The sequence below is a fragment of the Mobula hypostoma genome, chromosome 19 (assembly GCF_963921235.1).
Source record: "Mobula hypostoma chromosome 19, sMobHyp1.1, whole genome shotgun sequence".
Lineage (NCBI taxonomy): Eukaryota > Metazoa > Chordata > Chondrichthyes > Myliobatiformes > Myliobatidae > Mobula > Mobula hypostoma.
The window spans coordinates 51,207,783-51,227,176 of record NC_086115.1 but is presented as its reverse complement, the minus strand read 5'-3'; the positions used below and the strand labels follow the sequence as shown (position 1 = coordinate 51,227,176).

The following is a 19,394-nucleotide window of genomic DNA, read 5'->3' as shown; positions in this document are numbered from 1 at the left end:
CCACTGCATCTCCCTTGTCTAGCCTACTGATAATTTCCTCAAAAAATTGTAATAGGTTTGTCATGCAGGATTTTCCTTTAAGGAATCCATGCTGAGTTCTGCCTATCTTGTCATATGCCTCCAGGTACTCTGTAACCTCGTCCTTGACAATCGACTCCAACAACTTCCCAACCACCGACGTCAAGCTAACAGGTCTATAATTTCCTTTTTGCTTCCTAGTCCCCTTCTTAAATAGCGGAGTGACATTTGCAATCTTCCAGTCTTCCGGAACCATGCCAGAATCTATCGACTTCTGAAAGATCATCGCTAATACCTCCGCAATCTCCACAGCTACTTCCTTCAGAACACTAGGGTGCATTCCATCTGGTCCAGGAGATTTATCGACCTTTAGCCTATTCAGCTTCCTGAGTACTTTCTCTGTCGTAATTGTGACTGCGCACACTTCTCTTCCCTGCCACCCTTGAGTGTCCGGTATCCTGCTGTCTTCCTCAGTGAAGACTGATGCAAAATACTTGTTCAGTTCCTCTGCCATCTCCTCATCTCCCATTACAATTTCTCCAGTATCATTTTCTGTCGGTCCTATATCTACTCTCACCTGTCTTTTACTCTTTATATACTTGAAAAAGCTTTTAGTATCCTCTTTGATATTATTTGCTAGTTTCCTTTCATAGTTAATTTTTTCCCTCTTAATGACCTTCTTGGTTTCCTTTTGTAAGGTTTTAAAGACTTCCTAGTCCTCTGTCTTCCCACTAATTTTTGCTTCCTTGTATGCCCTCTCCTTAGCTTTAACTTTGGCTTTGACTTCTCTTGTCAACCACGGTTGCATCCTTTTTCCACTCGAAAATTTCTTCTTTTTTGGAATATACCTGTCTTGCACATTCCTCATTTCTCGCATAAACTCCAGCCACTGCTGCTCTGCCGTCTTTCCCGCCAGTGTCTCTTTCCAGTCAACTTTGGCCAGTTCCTCTCTCATGCCACTGTAGTTTCCTTTACTCCACTGAAACACCAACACATCAGATTTCGGCTTCTCTTTTTCTAATTTCACAGTGAACTCAATCATGTTATGATCACTGCCTCCTAAGGGTTCCTTCACCTCAATCTCTCCAATCACCTCCGGTTTATTACACAATACCCAATCCAGTACGGCCATCCCCTAGTGGGCTCAACAACAAGCTGTTCTAAAAAGCCATCTTGCAGACATTCTACAAATTCTCTCTCTTGAGATCCAGTGCCGACCTGATTTTTCCAATCTACTCGCATGTTAAAATCCCCCACAATTATCATAACACTGCCCTTCTGACAAGCCTTTTCTATTTCCAGTTGTAATTTGTAGTCCACATCCCTGCAGCTGTTTGGAGGTCTATAAATAACTTCCATCAGGGTCCTTCTACCCCTGCTATTCCTTAGCTCAACCCATAAAGATTCTGCACCTTCCGATCCTATATCACCTCTTTCTAATGATTTAATATCATTTCTTACCAATAAAGCCACGCCTCCCCCTCTGCCTACCTTCCTATCCTTCCGATACACCGTGCATCCTTGGATGTTCAGCTCCCAGAGACATGCATCCTTTAGCCAGGTCTCAGTGATGGCCACAATATCATACCTGCCAATCTGTAGCTGTACAACGAGATCATCAACCTTATTTCTTATGCTGCGTGCATTTAAGTACAACACCTTAAGACCAGTATTTGATACTTTTTCCTTTGATTTCACTGCAACTCATCCCAATGGCTACACATTTTCCCCATCACCTGCCTGTCTTTCCTGACATCTTTACTGCTCACTTAGATTTATTTCTGTTTTCCCCTTCCTCCGCTCTATCTTTCCGGTTCCCATCCCCCTGCCAAATTAGTTTAAACCCTCCCTAACAGCTCTATTAAACTTTCCCGCCAGGATATTGGTCCCCTTCGGGTTCAGGTGTAACCTGTCCTTTTTGAACAGGTCATACTTCCCCCAGAAGAGATCCCAATTATCCAAGAATCTGAAGTCCTGCCCCCTACACCAGTCTCTCAGCCACGTATTCATCTGCCTGATCCGACTACTCTTGCCCTCGCTAGCACGTGGCATAGGTAGCAATCCCAAGATTACTACCCTGGAGGTCCTGCTTCTCAGCTTCCTTCCTAACTCCTGGAAATCTCTCTTCAGGACCTCCTCCTTTGTCCTATCTATGTCATTGGTACCAACATGTACCAAGACAACTGGCTGCTCACCCTCCCCCTTTAGAATATTCAGGACCCGATCCGAGACATCCCGTACCCTGGCACCTGGGAGGCAACACACCATGCGGGTATCTCTGTCAGGCTCACAGAATCTCCTGTCTGTTCCCCTGACTATGGAATCCCCCACGACTACCGCATTTCTCTTTACCCTCCTTCTCTCCTGCACAACAGCGCCAGGCTCAGTGCCAGAGACCCGGTCACCGTGAGCGTCCCCTGTCAGGTCATCCCCCTCAACAGCATCCAGAACAAGATATTTGTTGCTGAGGGGGACAGCCACAGGGGTGCTCTCCACTATCCGGGCACTAAGCAGAAGATGGGAAATGAATTGCAAAATTTCACAGCTGGTGCTATAGTTATTCGTAATTAACAGTTTGGACTATGGAACCAAGTTCTAAATTTTCAAAGAGAAGGCAGCAAATGATGAGGAGGACAGCATGAGGAGATATTATAAATACAACATTCTGCAGATGCTGGAAATTTAGAGCAGGAGCTCCCAGCATTTTTTTATGCCTTGGACCAATTGAATTAGGCAAGGGGTCCGTGGACTCCAGGTTGGGAACCCATAATCTATGGCAACACACACAAATGCTAGAGGAACTCAGCAAGTCAAGTGGCATCTATGGAGGGGAATGAACAACCGAAGTTTTAAGCTGAGGCTCATTATCAGGACTGGAAAGGAAGGGGACAGAAGGATGCTTGTAGATTATTCATAACATTGGAAAATAAATTCAGGCATAATTGCAGGTAAAACTTTTAAAGGAAACTATGAGCATTTTATTTGACTATATTGTACAAATCATTTAAAAATGTAACACAGGTCAATATGGAGTAAACAAAAGCAAAACAAGCATACATGTTTACTTCAAGAGATATAACAAGTTGCATTGAATCTTGGTTAGACTTTACTTGGAGTTTGGTATTGAGGCTAGGTCATTATCAAGAATAATATTGAAACACAGGAGAAGATGCAATAAATATACAGCAGATGCCTCCTGAACAATGAGGTCTAACTATTTTGGAAAGGTTGAAAGGATGATCTCTATTATTTCAAAAAATAGAAGGCTTAAATGTGACCCTATAAAGGACCTCCAAATAATGAAATATTTTAATATGGTCGACTCAGATTCTGGGGTAGAAGTATCTGGTAGCTTGTAATAATCAAGCACGTCACTAAAGTTTACTACTCTTTCAATGGACTGAAAACATACTTCCAGGTATCCTCTGTTTCTGAGCATATGCAGACTGGTTTCACCTTTTCCCTCTGACTACAAAATTCTCTTACTTTGGAGATGAAATAGCATCTACCTTCACCAAGGTTGAGAAGGCACCCAATATCGCAGAGAAATAGGAGGTAGTGATTTAATTAGGTGGGATGAAAATAGACAAGGAATTGGTTAAAAAGTTGGTAGTGCTTGATGTGAAGATCAGCTATTCAAGTCAAGATGTAATCAAGACTGCTGGAGGATAAATTAAAATGATACCCTTGGTCCAGGCAAGGATTGATGTGGCTTAAAAATATCCATAATAAAACCATAATCAACAGGAAGTATAATTTTATATAGATAAGCAACAAATTGTTGTTGAAGTGAAGTATAGCTAAGTTATGGTCCTTACTTAAAATGGCAGTTCCTAGCAATGGTATTATCATTGGTCTCTGAAGTGATAAACTACTTACTTATTTATTGCGATACAACATGGAATAGGCCCTTCGAGGCACTCTGCCCAGAAACCCCCAATATAACCCTAGCCTAATCAAGGGACAACCTACAACGGTATCAACCTATCAACTGGTACGTCTTTAAACTCCTTACAGACAGCAACAGGAATTGAACTGGGGTCACTGGTATTGTAAAGTGTTGGGCTAACCACTACACTACCATGACGCTAGTTCCTATAATTATATTAATTCATTTTTGTTTTGAACCACCTTAGGTGTCTGTACAGAACTACATATTGTAGAACAATGTTATGTCTAGTTAGATAAAATCCAGTCATGAGGCAATTTATGCTTAACCAAACTTACGGGTGACAGATGTAGAGAGTACATCTTTATCTGTTCACAGGACCATATTTTTGACAACGTGTCTATCCCAAGCTATTTAATGCCATCTGTTTATTAAGTGGAAACAGTCTCAAGTGCAGGCATTGAAATCACCACAGGGTAGATTCCTCAAAACCAGTGGGAGCATAAACCCAGCTCTGGACTTACAAACTGCATGCAAGCTGTTCTCAAAAAGATGCTTCAGTGTTTTTCACTTCCACTTTCTCAACCATTGCTGGAGTCCCAGCTCCCCTTCAGAGCAGCAGCTAAACGTTATTCCTTTAGGCAGTCATCTATTCAGAGTGACTGAAAGTGGTGCTGCTATATGAAAGGAACACTTAACCACTAACTCATCAGGTCAAGCAGCATCTGTGGAGGCACAGTGATCCTGATACAGGGTCACAACCTGAAATGTCAGCCACCTCTTTGGTACTACAGAAAGACCATAAGGCATACTAGCAGAAATAGGCCATTCGTCCCATTGAGTCTGCTCTGCCACTCATCCACGGCTGATTTATCATCCCTCTCAACCCCATTCTCTTGCCCTCTCCACAGAACCTTTGATACCCTGACCTAAGAAGAATCTATCAACCTTTTGCTTTAAATATACCAATGATATAGCCTCCACAGCAGTCTGTGGCAATAAATTCCACAGATTAACCTCCCTCTGCTAAAAGAAATTTCTCCTCATTTATATTCTAAAGGGAAGTCCTTCTGTTATGAGGCTGTGCCCTCTGGTCCAAGGCTCCCCCAGTACTGGAAGCATCATCTCCAGTTCCACTCTACCTAAGCGATCAATAGGTGTTGATGAGATCCCTCATCATTCTTCTAAATTCTAGTGAGTAGAGACCCAGAGCCATCAACTGCTCCTCATCCATTAACCCTTTCATTGCCAGGATCATTCTTGCAAACCTCTAGAGCTTCACCAATGCCAGTACATCCTTTCTTAGATAAAGGACCCACATTTGCTCACAATACTCCAAATGCAATCTGACCAATGCCTTATATATTCTAGTCCTCTGGAAATGAATGCTAACTTTACATATGCCTTTCCTACTACCTACTCAACCTGCAAATTGATATTTAGGGAATCCTGCATGAGGACTCCTAAGTCCCTTTGCACCTCTGGTTTCTGAATTTGTTCCCTATTTATAAAATAGTCTATGCCTTTATTCCTTCTCCCAAAGTGCATGACCATACACTTCCCAACACTGTAATCCATCTGCCACTTCTTTACCCATTCTCCAAATCTATCTACATCCTTCTGCAGTCTCCCTGCTTCCTCAGCACAACCTGCCCCTCCACGTATCTTTGTATCATCTTCAAACTTGGCCACAAAGCTATCAATTCCATCATCCAGATCACTGACATAAAACATGAAAAGGAGCAGTCTCATTACTGACCCCTGCAGATCACCCTTAATCACTAATGCACAGATACAGCTCGATCCACTGAGTTCCTCCTGCAGCTTGATTTTAGCTCCATATGCCAGCATCTACAGTATTTTATGTCTCTTTTTAAAAGCTTTCTTCTTGGGATGAGTTATTTTAACTGTAATCTCTGTAATCTGGATGGAATTAAGAAAATGTAATGTAAAAATGTCACTAAAGGCTTCAACTTTAATGAGGTGGATATTTTATTTCTATGGGTGACCCCTCCCCCCCAACAAAAGACTAGTTTGAATAATTGGAAATTCACCCTTATGGAATTTGCATAAAACCTGGAATAGGGAATAAAAATGCACTCTTAAGAAATTTATGAAAAAAATAGTAAAAAAAAACCAAAAGATTTTCAATTGCATTTCAATTACATAGATGACCTAGTTCCACATTACAGAAAATCAAGATATAGACCATTTTCAGTTAATGCGCTCCCACCCACCACTCCCCCACGATAATGTGGAGGTTTCCTGTACTCAGTTTGGTTCTGTTCTGTCCCCTTGCTGGAAATGATATCATGGGAGCATAGAAAAATAAAGTGTTTGTGGGGCAGGGGGGAGAGGATGTTGGGGGGGGGGGAGAGGTGTGAAGGTGGAATATATGTTACTGTTTACATCAATGGTGCAGAGGCTGAGGGGTTGAAAACACTAAGATCCTGTCCTAGTCCAACCACATTGATGCCATGGCCAAGGAAGCCCATTACTGGCTCTGCTTCCTCAGGAGGCTAAAGAAATCCGCTTTGACCCTCACCAACTTTTATCTAAGCACCACAGAAAGCTTCCTATCCAGATGCATCTTGGCTTGGTGTGGTAACTGCTCCCCCTGACACTGCCAGAAACTGCAGAGAATTTTGGATGCAGCTCAGCACATCACAGAAACCAGCCTCTCCTCCCTCGGTCTACATTTCTCAGTGCCTCAGTAAGGGAGCCAACATAATCAAAGACCCTGGAATTCTCTCCTCTCCTGCCCCCTCCCATCAGGCAGAAGATACCAATACCTGAAAGCACAGACTACCAGGCTCAAGAACAGCTTCTATTCAATGTTATAAGACTACTGAGCAATCTCAAGCATGGACTCTTGACTCCATAATCTACATGGTTGTAGTCTTGTACTTTATTGTCTGCCTGCACTGCACTTTCTTTGTAACTGTGACACTTTATACTGCATTCTGTTATTGCTTTCCCTTGTATAACTTCAATGCACTGTTTTACTGGAATTATCTGTTTGGATGGTGTGCCAAACAAAGCTTTTCAATGTTCATCAGATATTGACAATACTAGACAGGTTTACCTGCTTAGGTCAGGTGGTGGGGTGGAGATACGGCTCTACCAAAGGTGGTGTAAGGTGCTCCTTTCCTCCGCTAGCCAGCAGGTCACCCTTGGACAAGGTGTAGCACCTGCTTATCCCCCTGATCAGGGTCACATGAAGCCTTAGGAGCAGGCGGTGGATGGTCGTATGAGCTGTTGGTGCATATCACAAGTCCTAGTTATATGACCACTGATACCAGACAGACAACCTCTGAGGAGTATCGACGATGGCTGGGGTCACCCATCCTGTGACGACACTGCCCAGAAGAAGGCAATGGCAAACAACTTCTGCAGAAAAAATTTGCCAAGAACAATCGTGGTCATGGAAAGACCATGAATGCCCACATAATATGACATGACATAAAACGAATGAACAAACCTATTTAAATTGGAACAGAAGGCCATTTGGCCCTTCATGCTTGCTCTATCATGCCATATGATTGTAACTGATCCTCAATCTCAATGCCAAGCTTTCTGCTCTCTCTCCATAGCTCTTGATGTATTTTGTGACTAAAGGTCATGAAATAATCTTTATTTACTTACAATTTATCAGCATTGAAAAATTACTTTATATATGACTTGTGTGTATATGGGTGACTCACAGTGGTGTTTTTGGATAAATACCACTCAGGGATTGGTAGATGGTGATTGTTCACTTTCTTATACCCCCATCTGCGTTCTTCAGCTTGCCAAAAGACAGAATTGAGATCAGGAAAGTTGTGATTGATGTCGATACCATCGTGAGTCCAACGTCCCAAAGACCAGCCTGCCAATTCTGAACCCTGAAACGCAACACAGAAAGGATGAAATATTCAAACACAAGCGACAGGAAAACTGCAGTGGTTTTACTTGGTATGAATGGCTGGAGAGAGTAACAGTAACAAGAAGGTAAATGTAAACTCACCATCTCAAAAGATTTCTCATAACCATCAGGATTAATAGAAGGTAACAGATGAATCCTCGTCTCCTCTACCAGATGCTTGATTCGTGGATTTCCTGCCAGGTAGGCCTGGCACATGAACTGCATCAGTAAGAGCAGCAGCTCACGCCCAAGTACTTCATTACCACGAGCTCCTGCGGAGTAATGGAATTCAGGCTCCCCTAGTTCAAACACATCAAAAATTACCTCATACACAACAGAAACATACAGACCCACAACTTACCCCAGATTGATTCAATCTTCCTTCCTCAGCAATACAATCAAAAGGCTACTTCATCCAATAAACTCTTATAAGTAAAAAGAAAATACACTGGATTAAGTTTCGGAAAAGATAACTGAGTCTTCCTTTTTATTTTGTGTTCTGACTGAGTGATTCTTCATCCGCTTTCTCCATTGTCATCTATTTCAAAACCTTGTTATGCACATTGTCATGTTCAAGGACTCTTCATCTCATGTCTTTGATATTTATTACTTATTTTTTCTTCTCTACTTGCACAGTTTGTTGACTTCTGTACACTGTTTCTTTGCCCTGTTGGGTGTGGTCTTTCATTGATTCTATTGTTTCTTTGATTTACTGAATATGCCCTCAAGAAAATGAATCTCAGGGTTGTATATGGTGACATATACAGTATGTACTTTGATAATAAATTGAATTTGAACATCAAATGCCTAATTATGAGGGTAATTGGATCTTAGACTCACTGATTCCTCCAGTTTGTTTTGAACCCCTTTTCTTCAAGGCTTGTTCCTTTCTACCTCTGAGATATTTTTTTTTGAGTCTTCCTTGAGGTACAAATAGCAGTTGGGCTGAGATGACTTCACTGGAAACTTACAGCATAATTACAGGAAGACAATACTGAACTTATGCCTTTTGAAAGCATCGGCAGTCTGATTGCGAGCATGGTGGGTAACTTAACATGTTTTTATTAACTGCACCTCCATCTGCTTATTACTACATTAAATTGACTTTGTTATTTGTAATTTTTGATTCTTTCATTAAAAAGCTGTTAATCACCCCAGATGCTTGTCACAATAAAATTATATTTTCCATGATAATGCTAAAGGGCAGCGAGTGGTGGTCACTGTCCCCCAGATGCTCACCCACTGAGAGATCTGTGACCTGACCCGGTTCATTACCTAGTACTAGATCTAGTATGGCATTCCCCCTAGTCGGCCTGTCCACATACTGTGACAGGAATCCGTCCTGGACACACTTAACAAACTCTGCCCCATCTAAACCATTGGAACTAATCAGGTGCCAATCAACATTAGGGAAGTTAAAGTCACCCATGATAACAACTCTGTTATTTTTGCACCTTTCCAAAATCTGCCTCCCAATCTGCTCCTCTGTATCTCTGCTGCTACCAGGGGGCCTATAGAATACCCCCAATAGAGTAACTGCTCCCTTCCTGTTCCTGACTTCCACCCATATTGACTCAAAAGAGGATCCTGCTACATTACCCACCCTTTCTGTAGCTGTAATAGTATCCCTGACCAGTAATGCCACCCCTCCTCCCCTTTTTCCACCCTCTCAATCCCTTTTAAGGCACTGAAATTCAGGAATATTGAGAATCCATTCCTGCCCTGGTGCCAGCCAAGTCTCTGTAATGGCCACTACATCATAATTCCATGTGTGTATCCAAGCTCTCAGTTCATCACCTTTATTCCTGATGTTTCTTGCATTGAGGTACACACATTTCAGCCCTTCTACCTTACTGTCTTTACACCGTTTATTCTGCTTCTCTTTCCTCAAAGCCTCTCTGTATGTTAGATCTGGCTTTACTCCATGCACTTCTTTCACTGCTCTATCGCTCTGGGTCCCATCCCCCTCGCAAATTAGTTTAAACCCTCCCGAACCATGCTAGCAAACCTACCTGCAAGGATATTGCTCCCCCTCGAGTTCAGGTGCAATCCATCCAATCTGTACAGGACCCACCTTCCCCAGAAGAGATCCCAATGATCCAAAAATCTAAAACCCTGCTCCCTGCACCAACTCCTCAGCCACGCATTCAACTGCCATCTCCTCCAATTCTTACCATCACCGTCACGTAGCACTGGCAGCAATCCTGAGAACGTCACCCTTGAGGTCCTGTTCTTCAGCCTTCTGCCTAGTTCCCGAGACTCATACTTCAGGACCTCATCCCTCTTCCTGCCTATGTCATTGGTGCCAACATGTATCACGACTTCTGGTTGCTTTCCCTCTCGTACCAGCATGTCGTGCACCCGATCAGAGACATCTCGGACCCTGGCACCCGGGAGGCAACAAATCATGCGGGTTTCCTTCTCACGTCCACAAAATCTACTGTCTGCTCCCCTGACTTATGGTTATTATTCTACAGATGATTGATTATGCCCGCTAGAAAATGTATCTCAGGGTTATATATGGTGATATATATGTACTCTGAACTTTGAACTTAGATTTATTTTTAAGTAAGTGAAGCCTCAGTTCAATCTGATTTCAGCAACATTTATTTATTTATTTAATGAGCTACAGCATGGAATTGGCCTTCAAGTCACGCCTCCCAGCAATTCCCCACTGTAATGCTAGCCTAATCACAGGACAATTAATAATGACCAATTAACCTCCCTACCAGTATGTCTTTGGACTGTGGGAGGAAACCCACATGTCCCAGTGGGAGGTCATGCGGACAGACTCCTTACAGGCAGTGGCAGGAAATGAACCTGGATCGCTGGAGCTGTCAAGCATTGTACTAACCACAATGCTACAGTGCTGCTCAACTCAGAGTGAGGTCAATTAATGTTCCTTGCTGCATTACATTTCCTGACATTTGCTCCTTGGGCGATCCTGTGCAAACGCGCTTGATGAATGTTCCTCTGTCATGTGGAAATAAGATTTGTTATTGTGGTCTGGGAAGGAAGAAATGGGCTTGCAGCTGTACTCGGTGTGAGTTAGACAATCTCAAGATAATGAGACAGAAGGGGGACATTTCCAGTTTTCTTTTATTGTGCAGACAGTTACTGCTCAGCTGAATTTATGGGTCTTCAGTGGCCTAATTTCCTCGAAAGAGGTCACACCAATACAGAAAGGAAATTGGTTAATAGTTTCAGAGGTGCAGAGATGCTCTTCCTCATACAAATAAAGCACTGCTAACTGCAGCCATGAGGCCTGTGCCTGCCACCTGTCTCCCAGGAGCAACCAGCAGGTCAGTTTGATTTTCAGTCAGTGCCTAATTGGAGACCTATAGCTCCATGATTAATTGCAAGTAAGCTCCACGTCATTTGGGTAGCTTGATCAAACAGCCTCTTTCATCTCTATATTCTGAATTCTACTCCCTTCACATTTTAATCACATCCTCAGCTGCCACGGACCAGCTGCCAGAGCTGGGTTCTTGCTTGTGAGCAGACTAGATCAGCGGCTGCTAAGGATGTTGCCGGGACTTGAGGACCTGGGTTACAGGGAAAGGTTGAGCAGGTGAGGGCCCTATTCCCCAGAGTGGAGGAGAATGAAGGGATGTTTATGAGGGGTATAGATAGGGTAAATGCAAGCAATTGTCTTCCCCTGAGGTTAGGTGAGACTGGAACTTGAGGTCGTAAGTTAAGTGTGAAAGGTGAAATATTTAAAGGGAACCAAAAACACGAGGAAGTCTGCAGTCACTGGAAATCCAAAGTAAGGCACACAAAATACTGGTGGAACTTAGCAAGTCCGGCAGCATCTTTGGAAACGAATAAACAGGTAACGTTTCAGGCTGAGACCCTTCTTCAGGACTGAAAAGGAAGGGGGAAGATGCCAGAATAAAAAGGTTGGGGGGAGAGGAAGGAGGATAGCTAGAAGGTGATAGGTGAAGCCATTTGGGTTGAAAAGATAAAGGACTGGAGAAGAAGGAATCTGATAGGAGAGGATAGTGGACCATAGGAGAATGGGAAGGAAGAGAGGACCCGGGGGATGTGATATGTAAGTGAAAAGAGGTAAGAGGCCAGAGTGGGGAATAGAAGAAAAGGGGAGGAGGAGGGAATTATTTTTACCAGCCAGATTTGGGAACAGCTTTTTTCCAACTGTGATAAGACTGCTGAACAGATCCTGACCTGGATCTGGGCCGTACCCTCCAAATATCCGGACCTGCTTCTCGGTTTTTTTGCACTACCTTACTTCCCATTTTTTCTATTTTCTATTTATGATTTATAATTTAAATTTTTAATATTTACTATCGATTTGTAATCCAGGGAGCGGGAAGCGCAGAATCAAATATCGCTATGATGATTGTACGTTCTAGTACCAATTGTTTGGCGACAATAAAGTATAAAGTATAAAGTATACTGGAAGGAGAAATTGATATTCATGCCGTCTGGTTGGAGGTTACCCAGATGGAATATAAGGTGTTGTTCCTCCAACCTGAGGGTGCTCTCATCTTGGCACAAGAGGAGACCATGGACCGACATGTAGGAATGGGAATGGAAATTGGAACTAAAATGTTAGGCCATCAGGAAGTTCCGCTTTTGGCAGATGGAATGGAACTGCTCGATGAAGTGGTTCCCGAATTTAAGATGGCTCTCACCAATTTAAAGTGAGCCTGAGGGGGATCTTCTTCACTCAGAGAGTGATATGAATATGGAATGAGCTGCAGGTAGAAGTGGTGGATGAAGGTTTGATTTCAACATTTAAGAAATGTTTGAATAAGTACGTGGATGGATGGAGCATAGAGGGCTATGGTCCAGGCGCAGGTCAATGGAACTTGGCAGAATGTCAATTCAGCATAGACAAGATGGGCTAAAGGGCCTGTTTCTGTGCTGGAGTGCACCATGCCTCTATGACTCTAAGAAACACTTGGGTATTGGCCTCATCTCTTAATACCTTCTTGGATTGTACTGAGAGATGAGGCTTGAGCTGATTACCAAGTCTGAGATCTAGCCCACTTGCTGAAAGACAGAATAATTCTATTTTGGTGCCAAAATGTAAAAAAGTGATAAAATGTTTGTCTGAATCAAGAGGCCATTGCCTGCACGTGTTCAGATGTTTTGAGGAATTTATTGCAGAAACATTTTTCACATATATTTTATATTTAGGGTATTTCGAAGGCAAGCAATAATTCTGTCAGTGTACAGCCAAGCAATATCTGTGGTAAAGAAAGCATTTATCTTAGAAAAGGAATGAAGCTATAAATCTTACCAACTTCATGCACTCCTGGATTATCAGAGATTTCGATGGCATACAGTTTCATTCCTTGAAAGCTCTTGCCAATGTTGTAGATCCTGGTGATGTTTGGACACTGCTCATTAACTATCTTCATCATCTATTCAACAAAATGTACAATCACTGAGAATAAGTGGTTGGCTCTGACAACATCACAGGTTGCAAATTCCATAGAGTGAAGACAGAATATTATTCTTTCAGATTTTCTCCTACAACTCATCCAAATGCTCTCTTCTTGATGCTGCCATCAAGAAAAAGGTTCAGGAGCCTCAGGACCCACGTCACCAGGATCAGGAACAGTTATTACTCCACAACCATCAGGCTCTGAACCAAAGGGGATAACTTCACTCACTTCAATTGCCCCATCATTGAAATGTTCCCACAACCTATGAACTCATTTTCAAGGACTTTTCATCACATGTTCTTGATATTTACTGTTTATTTATTGACCCGGCTCTGGGCCGAACCCTCCAAATATCCGGACCTGCCTCTTGGTTTTTTTGCACTACTTTACTTTCCATTTTTCTATTTTCTATTTATGATTTATAATTTAAATTTTTAATATTCACTATCGATTTGTAATCCAGGGAGCAGGAAGCACAGAATCAAATATCGCTGTGATGATTATACATTCTAGTATCAATTGTTTAGTGACAATAAAGTATAGAGTATAAAGTTATCTATTTATTGTTACTATTTCTTTCCTTTTTGCATTTGCACAGTTTGTTTTCTTTTGCACACTGGTTGAATGCCCAATATGGTATGGTCTTTCATTGATTCTGTTATGGCTATTATTCTATAGATTTATTGAGTATAACCACAAGAAAATAAATCTCAGGGTTGTATACATATATGTATTTTGATAATAAATTTACTTTGAACTTTGAAATTGTGTTTACTCTGAAACTGCTTCTGCAGACTAACATTGCCTTCAAACAATTAGGATGGCTACTAAAATGCTACTAGGCAGGATGGGACAGTGGCACAGCTAGTAGGGCTGCTAATCCAGTGGCTGCCGCATCCCAGCCCCAGAGATCTGGGTTCAACCCTGACCTCCAGTGTCATCTGTGTCGTGTTGCGCGTCCTCCTCATGTGGAGATTGCACACTCTCCGTGTAGCTTTCCGCCTAATGCTTCAATTTCCTCCCACGGCACAAACCATGCAGAGCGGTAGGTTAAACAAATACAGTAAATTGTCCCTAGTATGTAGACGACTGACAGAACTTTCATGGTTGATGAGAAAGAAGGGAGAATAAAATAGGTCAGGGGAGGATAAGTGTAAGAAAAAGTGCTTGATGGTCAGTTTTGTCACACTATTGAAAAAAATTGTGATATGGTGTAAAATTCTCTTTCAGGGATTTATATGAAAAGAAAGTAAATAAATGCAAATATTCTTTTAACTTGCGTGTTTTGCACAGAAGATGTGACCGATTTCAAGAAACGCAACACTCCTCTCTGTGCACAGCACTGCTTGCACTCAAAGGTAAAAAAGCAAAATGGAAACTTTTGAGGGCAAACAGGGTGAAAGAGACAGACGGGAATTCCTTGGAAGAGAGGAGTAGCATCACAAAGTTGATATTCCCTGAGAGAAGTGGGAGTGAATTTAATAGGATTTGATAACTAAAAGAAATCTACTAATATTCAATATTTAAAATTTTAAAAAAAAGAAAATGCTAGAAATATTAACCTCGTTTCTCTTTCATGGATGCTGCCTGATCTGCTGAAAATTTCTATTTTTATTTCAGATTTCCAGCATCTATAGCTTTTCAAATTTTTTCTTCTAATCAAATGCATTACCTCTTCATCAATATATGAATGATTCTAACTATGTCCATTTCGGGCAGGGATTAATTACACTACTGGAAAAGTTTTGGCTGCCCTCACAATGCTGTTCTAGAACAGGGGTTCCCAACCTTTTTTAAGCCGTGGACCAATACCATTAATGGAGGCGTCTGTGGATCCCCGGGTTGGGAACCCCTGATTTAGGAGCATTGTAGTTTAGGAGATATGTAGAAAGAGGTTTAGGGAACTATTCCAGGGATGAGTGATACCAATCATGTGAATAAATTCGAGTAGCACAGGTTTTATCTTCTTAGAAAGAGGTAGAATAAGATCAATATTGACAGAATTGTTTAAAAACATAATAAAGATAAACAATGTTTTACAGCTGAAGAGTCGATAACAAGACTCAGATTACTCTATTGACCAAAAAAAACGTGAAACGAGAACATTGTATCCTGAAAATAATGAGTATTTGGAGTTATACGGCAATTCATAAGGGAATTAGATAACTATTGGGGAAAAAAACTTACAGGATTGTGTAGCACAAGTGAGGGTGTGAGACTAGGTGGATCTGAATCAAATATCAACATAGCATCTTTTGTGATACACTACATCTTAATTCAATGGCTTTTTGGATTTTTAAAAATTGTCTTGAAGGTTTTGACTTGAATGTCTTGTTTTTTGTCACTCAAATTAAAGTTCTATTCCTCATGAACTAATCCAATGGATGCCTGTCATCTGCAGGCCTTCCCTTACAAAAGTTAAAGGTAGAACTCACTAAAACAGAGCAAATATTTGACATGTCCATTATATTTAATCCTTTATGCATTTGTATAAAGAAGTTAACCAGTTCTGGTTGCAGTTAACAGTTTACTTAATGTTGTTTAATGGGATCATACTGTGACTAGATTTTGATGTCAATTTAAACTGATGCCTAAAGCAGATGATTATTAAGTTAATTTTGTCATGGTTGTTATAACATTGCCCTTTTAGTGTTGGTATATATTGTGATCAGCTACGAGCAAATGTTTCAATTTTTTAATATCTTTTTGCACTGTGGTGAGGTCACTCAGCAAACCATGCTTACATAAAGAAATTTGTTTTTATTATTCAACGTCTATGAAATTATGTTTTGTCACATTGCAGAGAAAATTAAATTTAATTGCTTCCAATTAGAAGTCTTCATATCACACTTATATATATGAAATTTTTCAGAGAGATAAAGGCATTCAATTCCTCTTCACAGTGAAAATCTGGGGCTCACCTGCATCCATTCTGCTAAACGGCATCTCTTAATGCTTAACAGATCAACTTAATGAACAGATAAAAAGGTTATATTTTGCTCTTGCTAACTGGATCTGAACAAATTTCAGATGTCATTATACATTGTAATCAAAGCCACCATAGGATTCTTTTTGATACTTGCAATGGTTATGTGCATGATTAAATACCCTGAGATTACAGTGCGGATACTGTTATGGTGATCAATGTTAGAATGCCAGGATTATTGCTTTAATTTCACCTGGAGGCATACTCATGCTGTCAACATGAGGTAGTTCAAAACATCAAAAAACAAGTCTGGATATTATCCTTGTTATGGATTAACTAAATTAATACTGTTTTTGTGAGAGTATGCACAATGCACTTATGTGCATGCAGGAGAGGAGAGGTGCAGTAATGTGCAAAACTTTGTTTACTGACTACAAATTAATTTGTGTGCCATTTATTTTACAGATAGGTGAGCCAATATAAAGGGAACGGTGTTCGGTTAGCCTCTAAATCAGTTGGAAACTACAATTACATGGAACGTGCCAGGCAGCCAGAAGTTCAGCAGCTTGGCAGTGAACCTTTGCAGGTTGCTAAAATGCTTAGAGGATGCAGTGGAATAAGTCCATTTATCTAATACACCGCAGGACAGGAGATGTGTTCAGTAAAATGCAACAATTCTCACACTTCACAATGCAGAGAATAAATCTCAGGCGCTTCGTTTAAAACAATGTGCTGATTCTCATTTCCTCAATAGCTTATATTCAAGATTAATTCCTGTGACAAAAGTCTTTCCGAGAGTGAATTATTGAGTAGAATTGCCCTTTGTTCATTAAATTTTAGGATTTTGCACTGATAATATGTCATCCGACTATAATGAAATCCCAGAGATTCAGCTTCTGATTCACAAGATGATGATTTCTGCATTCTTCTAAAACTTACTGGGGTCCCAGTTCCCACATTCCCCTAAAAATCAGTGGGCTTCAGATCCCATACTCCCCTGAAACTCACTGGGGCCCCAGATCCCACACTCCCCTGAAACTCACAGGAACCCCAGTTCCCACAATCTCCTGAAACTTTCTGGGACCGCAGTTCCCACGTTCCCCTGAAACTCACATTCCCCTAAAACTCACCAGGGTGCTGATTCTCACACTCCTCTGAAAATCACTGGGATCCCAGTTCCCACACTGCCCTGACAATCACCTGGGCGCTGATTTCCACACTCCCCTGAATAGCCATGGTAGATTTCAACATGCAGGTCGATTGGGAAAATCGACCCTGATGCGTGGGGAAATCAGGTTGGAAATGGATCTCAAGAGAGTGAGTTTGTTGAATGCCTACGAGACGGCTTTAGAGAGCAGTTTGTCGTTGAGCCTTCTAGGGGATCACCTATACTGGAATGGGTGTTATGTAGTGAACTGGAGGTGATTAGGAAGCTTAAGGTAAAACAACCCATAGGAGGCAGTGATCGCAATATGGTTGAGTTCAACTTGAGATTTGATTGGGGTAAAGTCTGCTGTAGCAGTATTTCAGTGGAGTAAAGCAAATTACAGTTGTATGAGAGAGGAGTTGGCCAAAGTAAATTGGATGGAGATGCTGGCAGGGAAATCAGCAGATCAACAATGGTGTGAGTTTCTAGGAAAAAATGAGGAAGGTGTAAGATAGATATGTTCCAAAAACAGAGAAATATTCAAATGGCAAAATAGTACAACTATGGTTGACAAGGGAAGTCAAAGCTAATTTAACAGCAAAAGAGTCGGCATTAATCAAAACAAAAATTAGTGGTAAGAAAGAGGATTGAGAAGTTTTTAAACCCTACAGAGAGCAACTAAAGGAATCATTAGGAGGGAGAATATGAAATATGAAAGCAAGCTAATAAATATAATCAAAGTGGATAGTAAATACTTTTTCAAGTATGTAATGTGACGAGAATACACATAAAATTAAGATGTTTGCTGGCCTGGGTTAGCATCAGTGACATCAGCAAGTGGTCTGCCACCTGCCCTCAGGGGAAGGAGAGATAAGGAACAATGGAGCAGCGTCTGGAGATGTGTAATGAAGGGACGTGGGAGAAAGAGAGCTGTCTGGAGCGGCTCCCCCTTTGAACCCTGAACTGTTTGAAGTGATGGACAGGCGATACCCCAGCAGGGGGATAAAAAGGGACAGGTTCGCTAAGACAGACACACATGCCACCCGAGGTAACGAGACCCTGGAAGCGGTGCGCCTCTCACGAGTGGGTGAGAAGTATCAGACAACGACCAGGGTGGAAAGGTACGATCAGCGGGAACCCGGTGTGTGTCCGCCCTTGCCTGGGTGCCGGGTTCACTGCAGAGGATCGACCACATCTGGAGGAGGGGTCACAGTCGGTGACCTCAGGTGACATCACCAAGGACCCGCCCAAAAGTTGCTTGTGAGCAATCTCGCCGGTCTGTGAGTGAAGCAGTGTTCTGAATGATCAGTTGTTCCTGTTCTATCTCTCTCTTCCCCCACGTTGTCCATCGCCATGGCAACGATTACTGCGAACTGAACTTTGAGTCACTTTGAAATTTGGTCATTTACCCCTAGACAACGATAGAGCTTGATTGATGCTGTTATCTTAATTCTGTGCACATGTGTGGTTATCATTGTTGAACTGTTGCATTTATTATCCTTTCGATTACTGTTTTGCTTGTTTCTTTAATAAAACTTTCTTAGTTCTAGTACTCCAGACTCCAACTGAGTGATCCATTTCTGCTGGTTTGGCAACCCAGTTACGGGGTACGTAACAGTAACAAATAAAAGAGAGATGAAAGTGGATATAGGACTGCTAGAAAATGAGGCCAGAGGGATAAGGAGATGGGAGATGAACAAAATGAGTATTTTGTATCAGTCTTCACTGTGGAAGACACTAGCAGTGTGCCAGCTATTGAAGGGTGTGAGAGAAAAGAATTGAGTGTAGTTACTATTACATAGGAGAAGGTGCTGAAAAATCCAACAGCCTTCAGGGTACCTAAGTCACCCAGGTCAGATGAACTACACGCTAGGGTTCATAAAAAGGTAGTGGTAGAGACTGGGGAGGCATTAGTAATGATCTTTCTTAAACCATTGGACTCTGGCAAAGTGCCAGGGGACTGGAAAATTGCAAATGTCACTCCACTCTTTAAGAAAGGAGGAAGGCAGCAGAGAGGAAATTATGGACCAGTTAACCTGACCCCAGTGGTTGGGAAGACGTTGGAGTCAATTGTTAAGGATGAGGTCATGGAGTACTTG

General features: G+C 41.7%; 1 protein-coding gene across 2 annotated transcripts in view; it reads right to left on the bottom strand.

Annotated features, from left to right (window-relative positions):
- Positions 1 to 19,394, bottom strand: part of LOC134359034 (inactive carboxypeptidase-like protein X2) — a 231,333-nt gene that overhangs the window by 41,001 nt on the left and 170,938 nt on the right. For both annotated transcript variants that reach the window (XM_063071868.1, XM_063071869.1), the window contains 3 exons: positions 13,075 to 13,198; positions 7,914 to 8,110; positions 7,612 to 7,791 (listed from right to left, as the gene is read on the bottom strand). In XM_063071868.1, the coding sequence (XP_062927938.1) occupies positions 7,612 to 7,791; positions 7,914 to 8,110; positions 13,075 to 13,198 (501 nt within the window). The remainder of the gene's footprint in view (positions 1 to 7,611; positions 7,792 to 7,913; positions 8,111 to 13,074; positions 13,199 to 19,394) is intronic.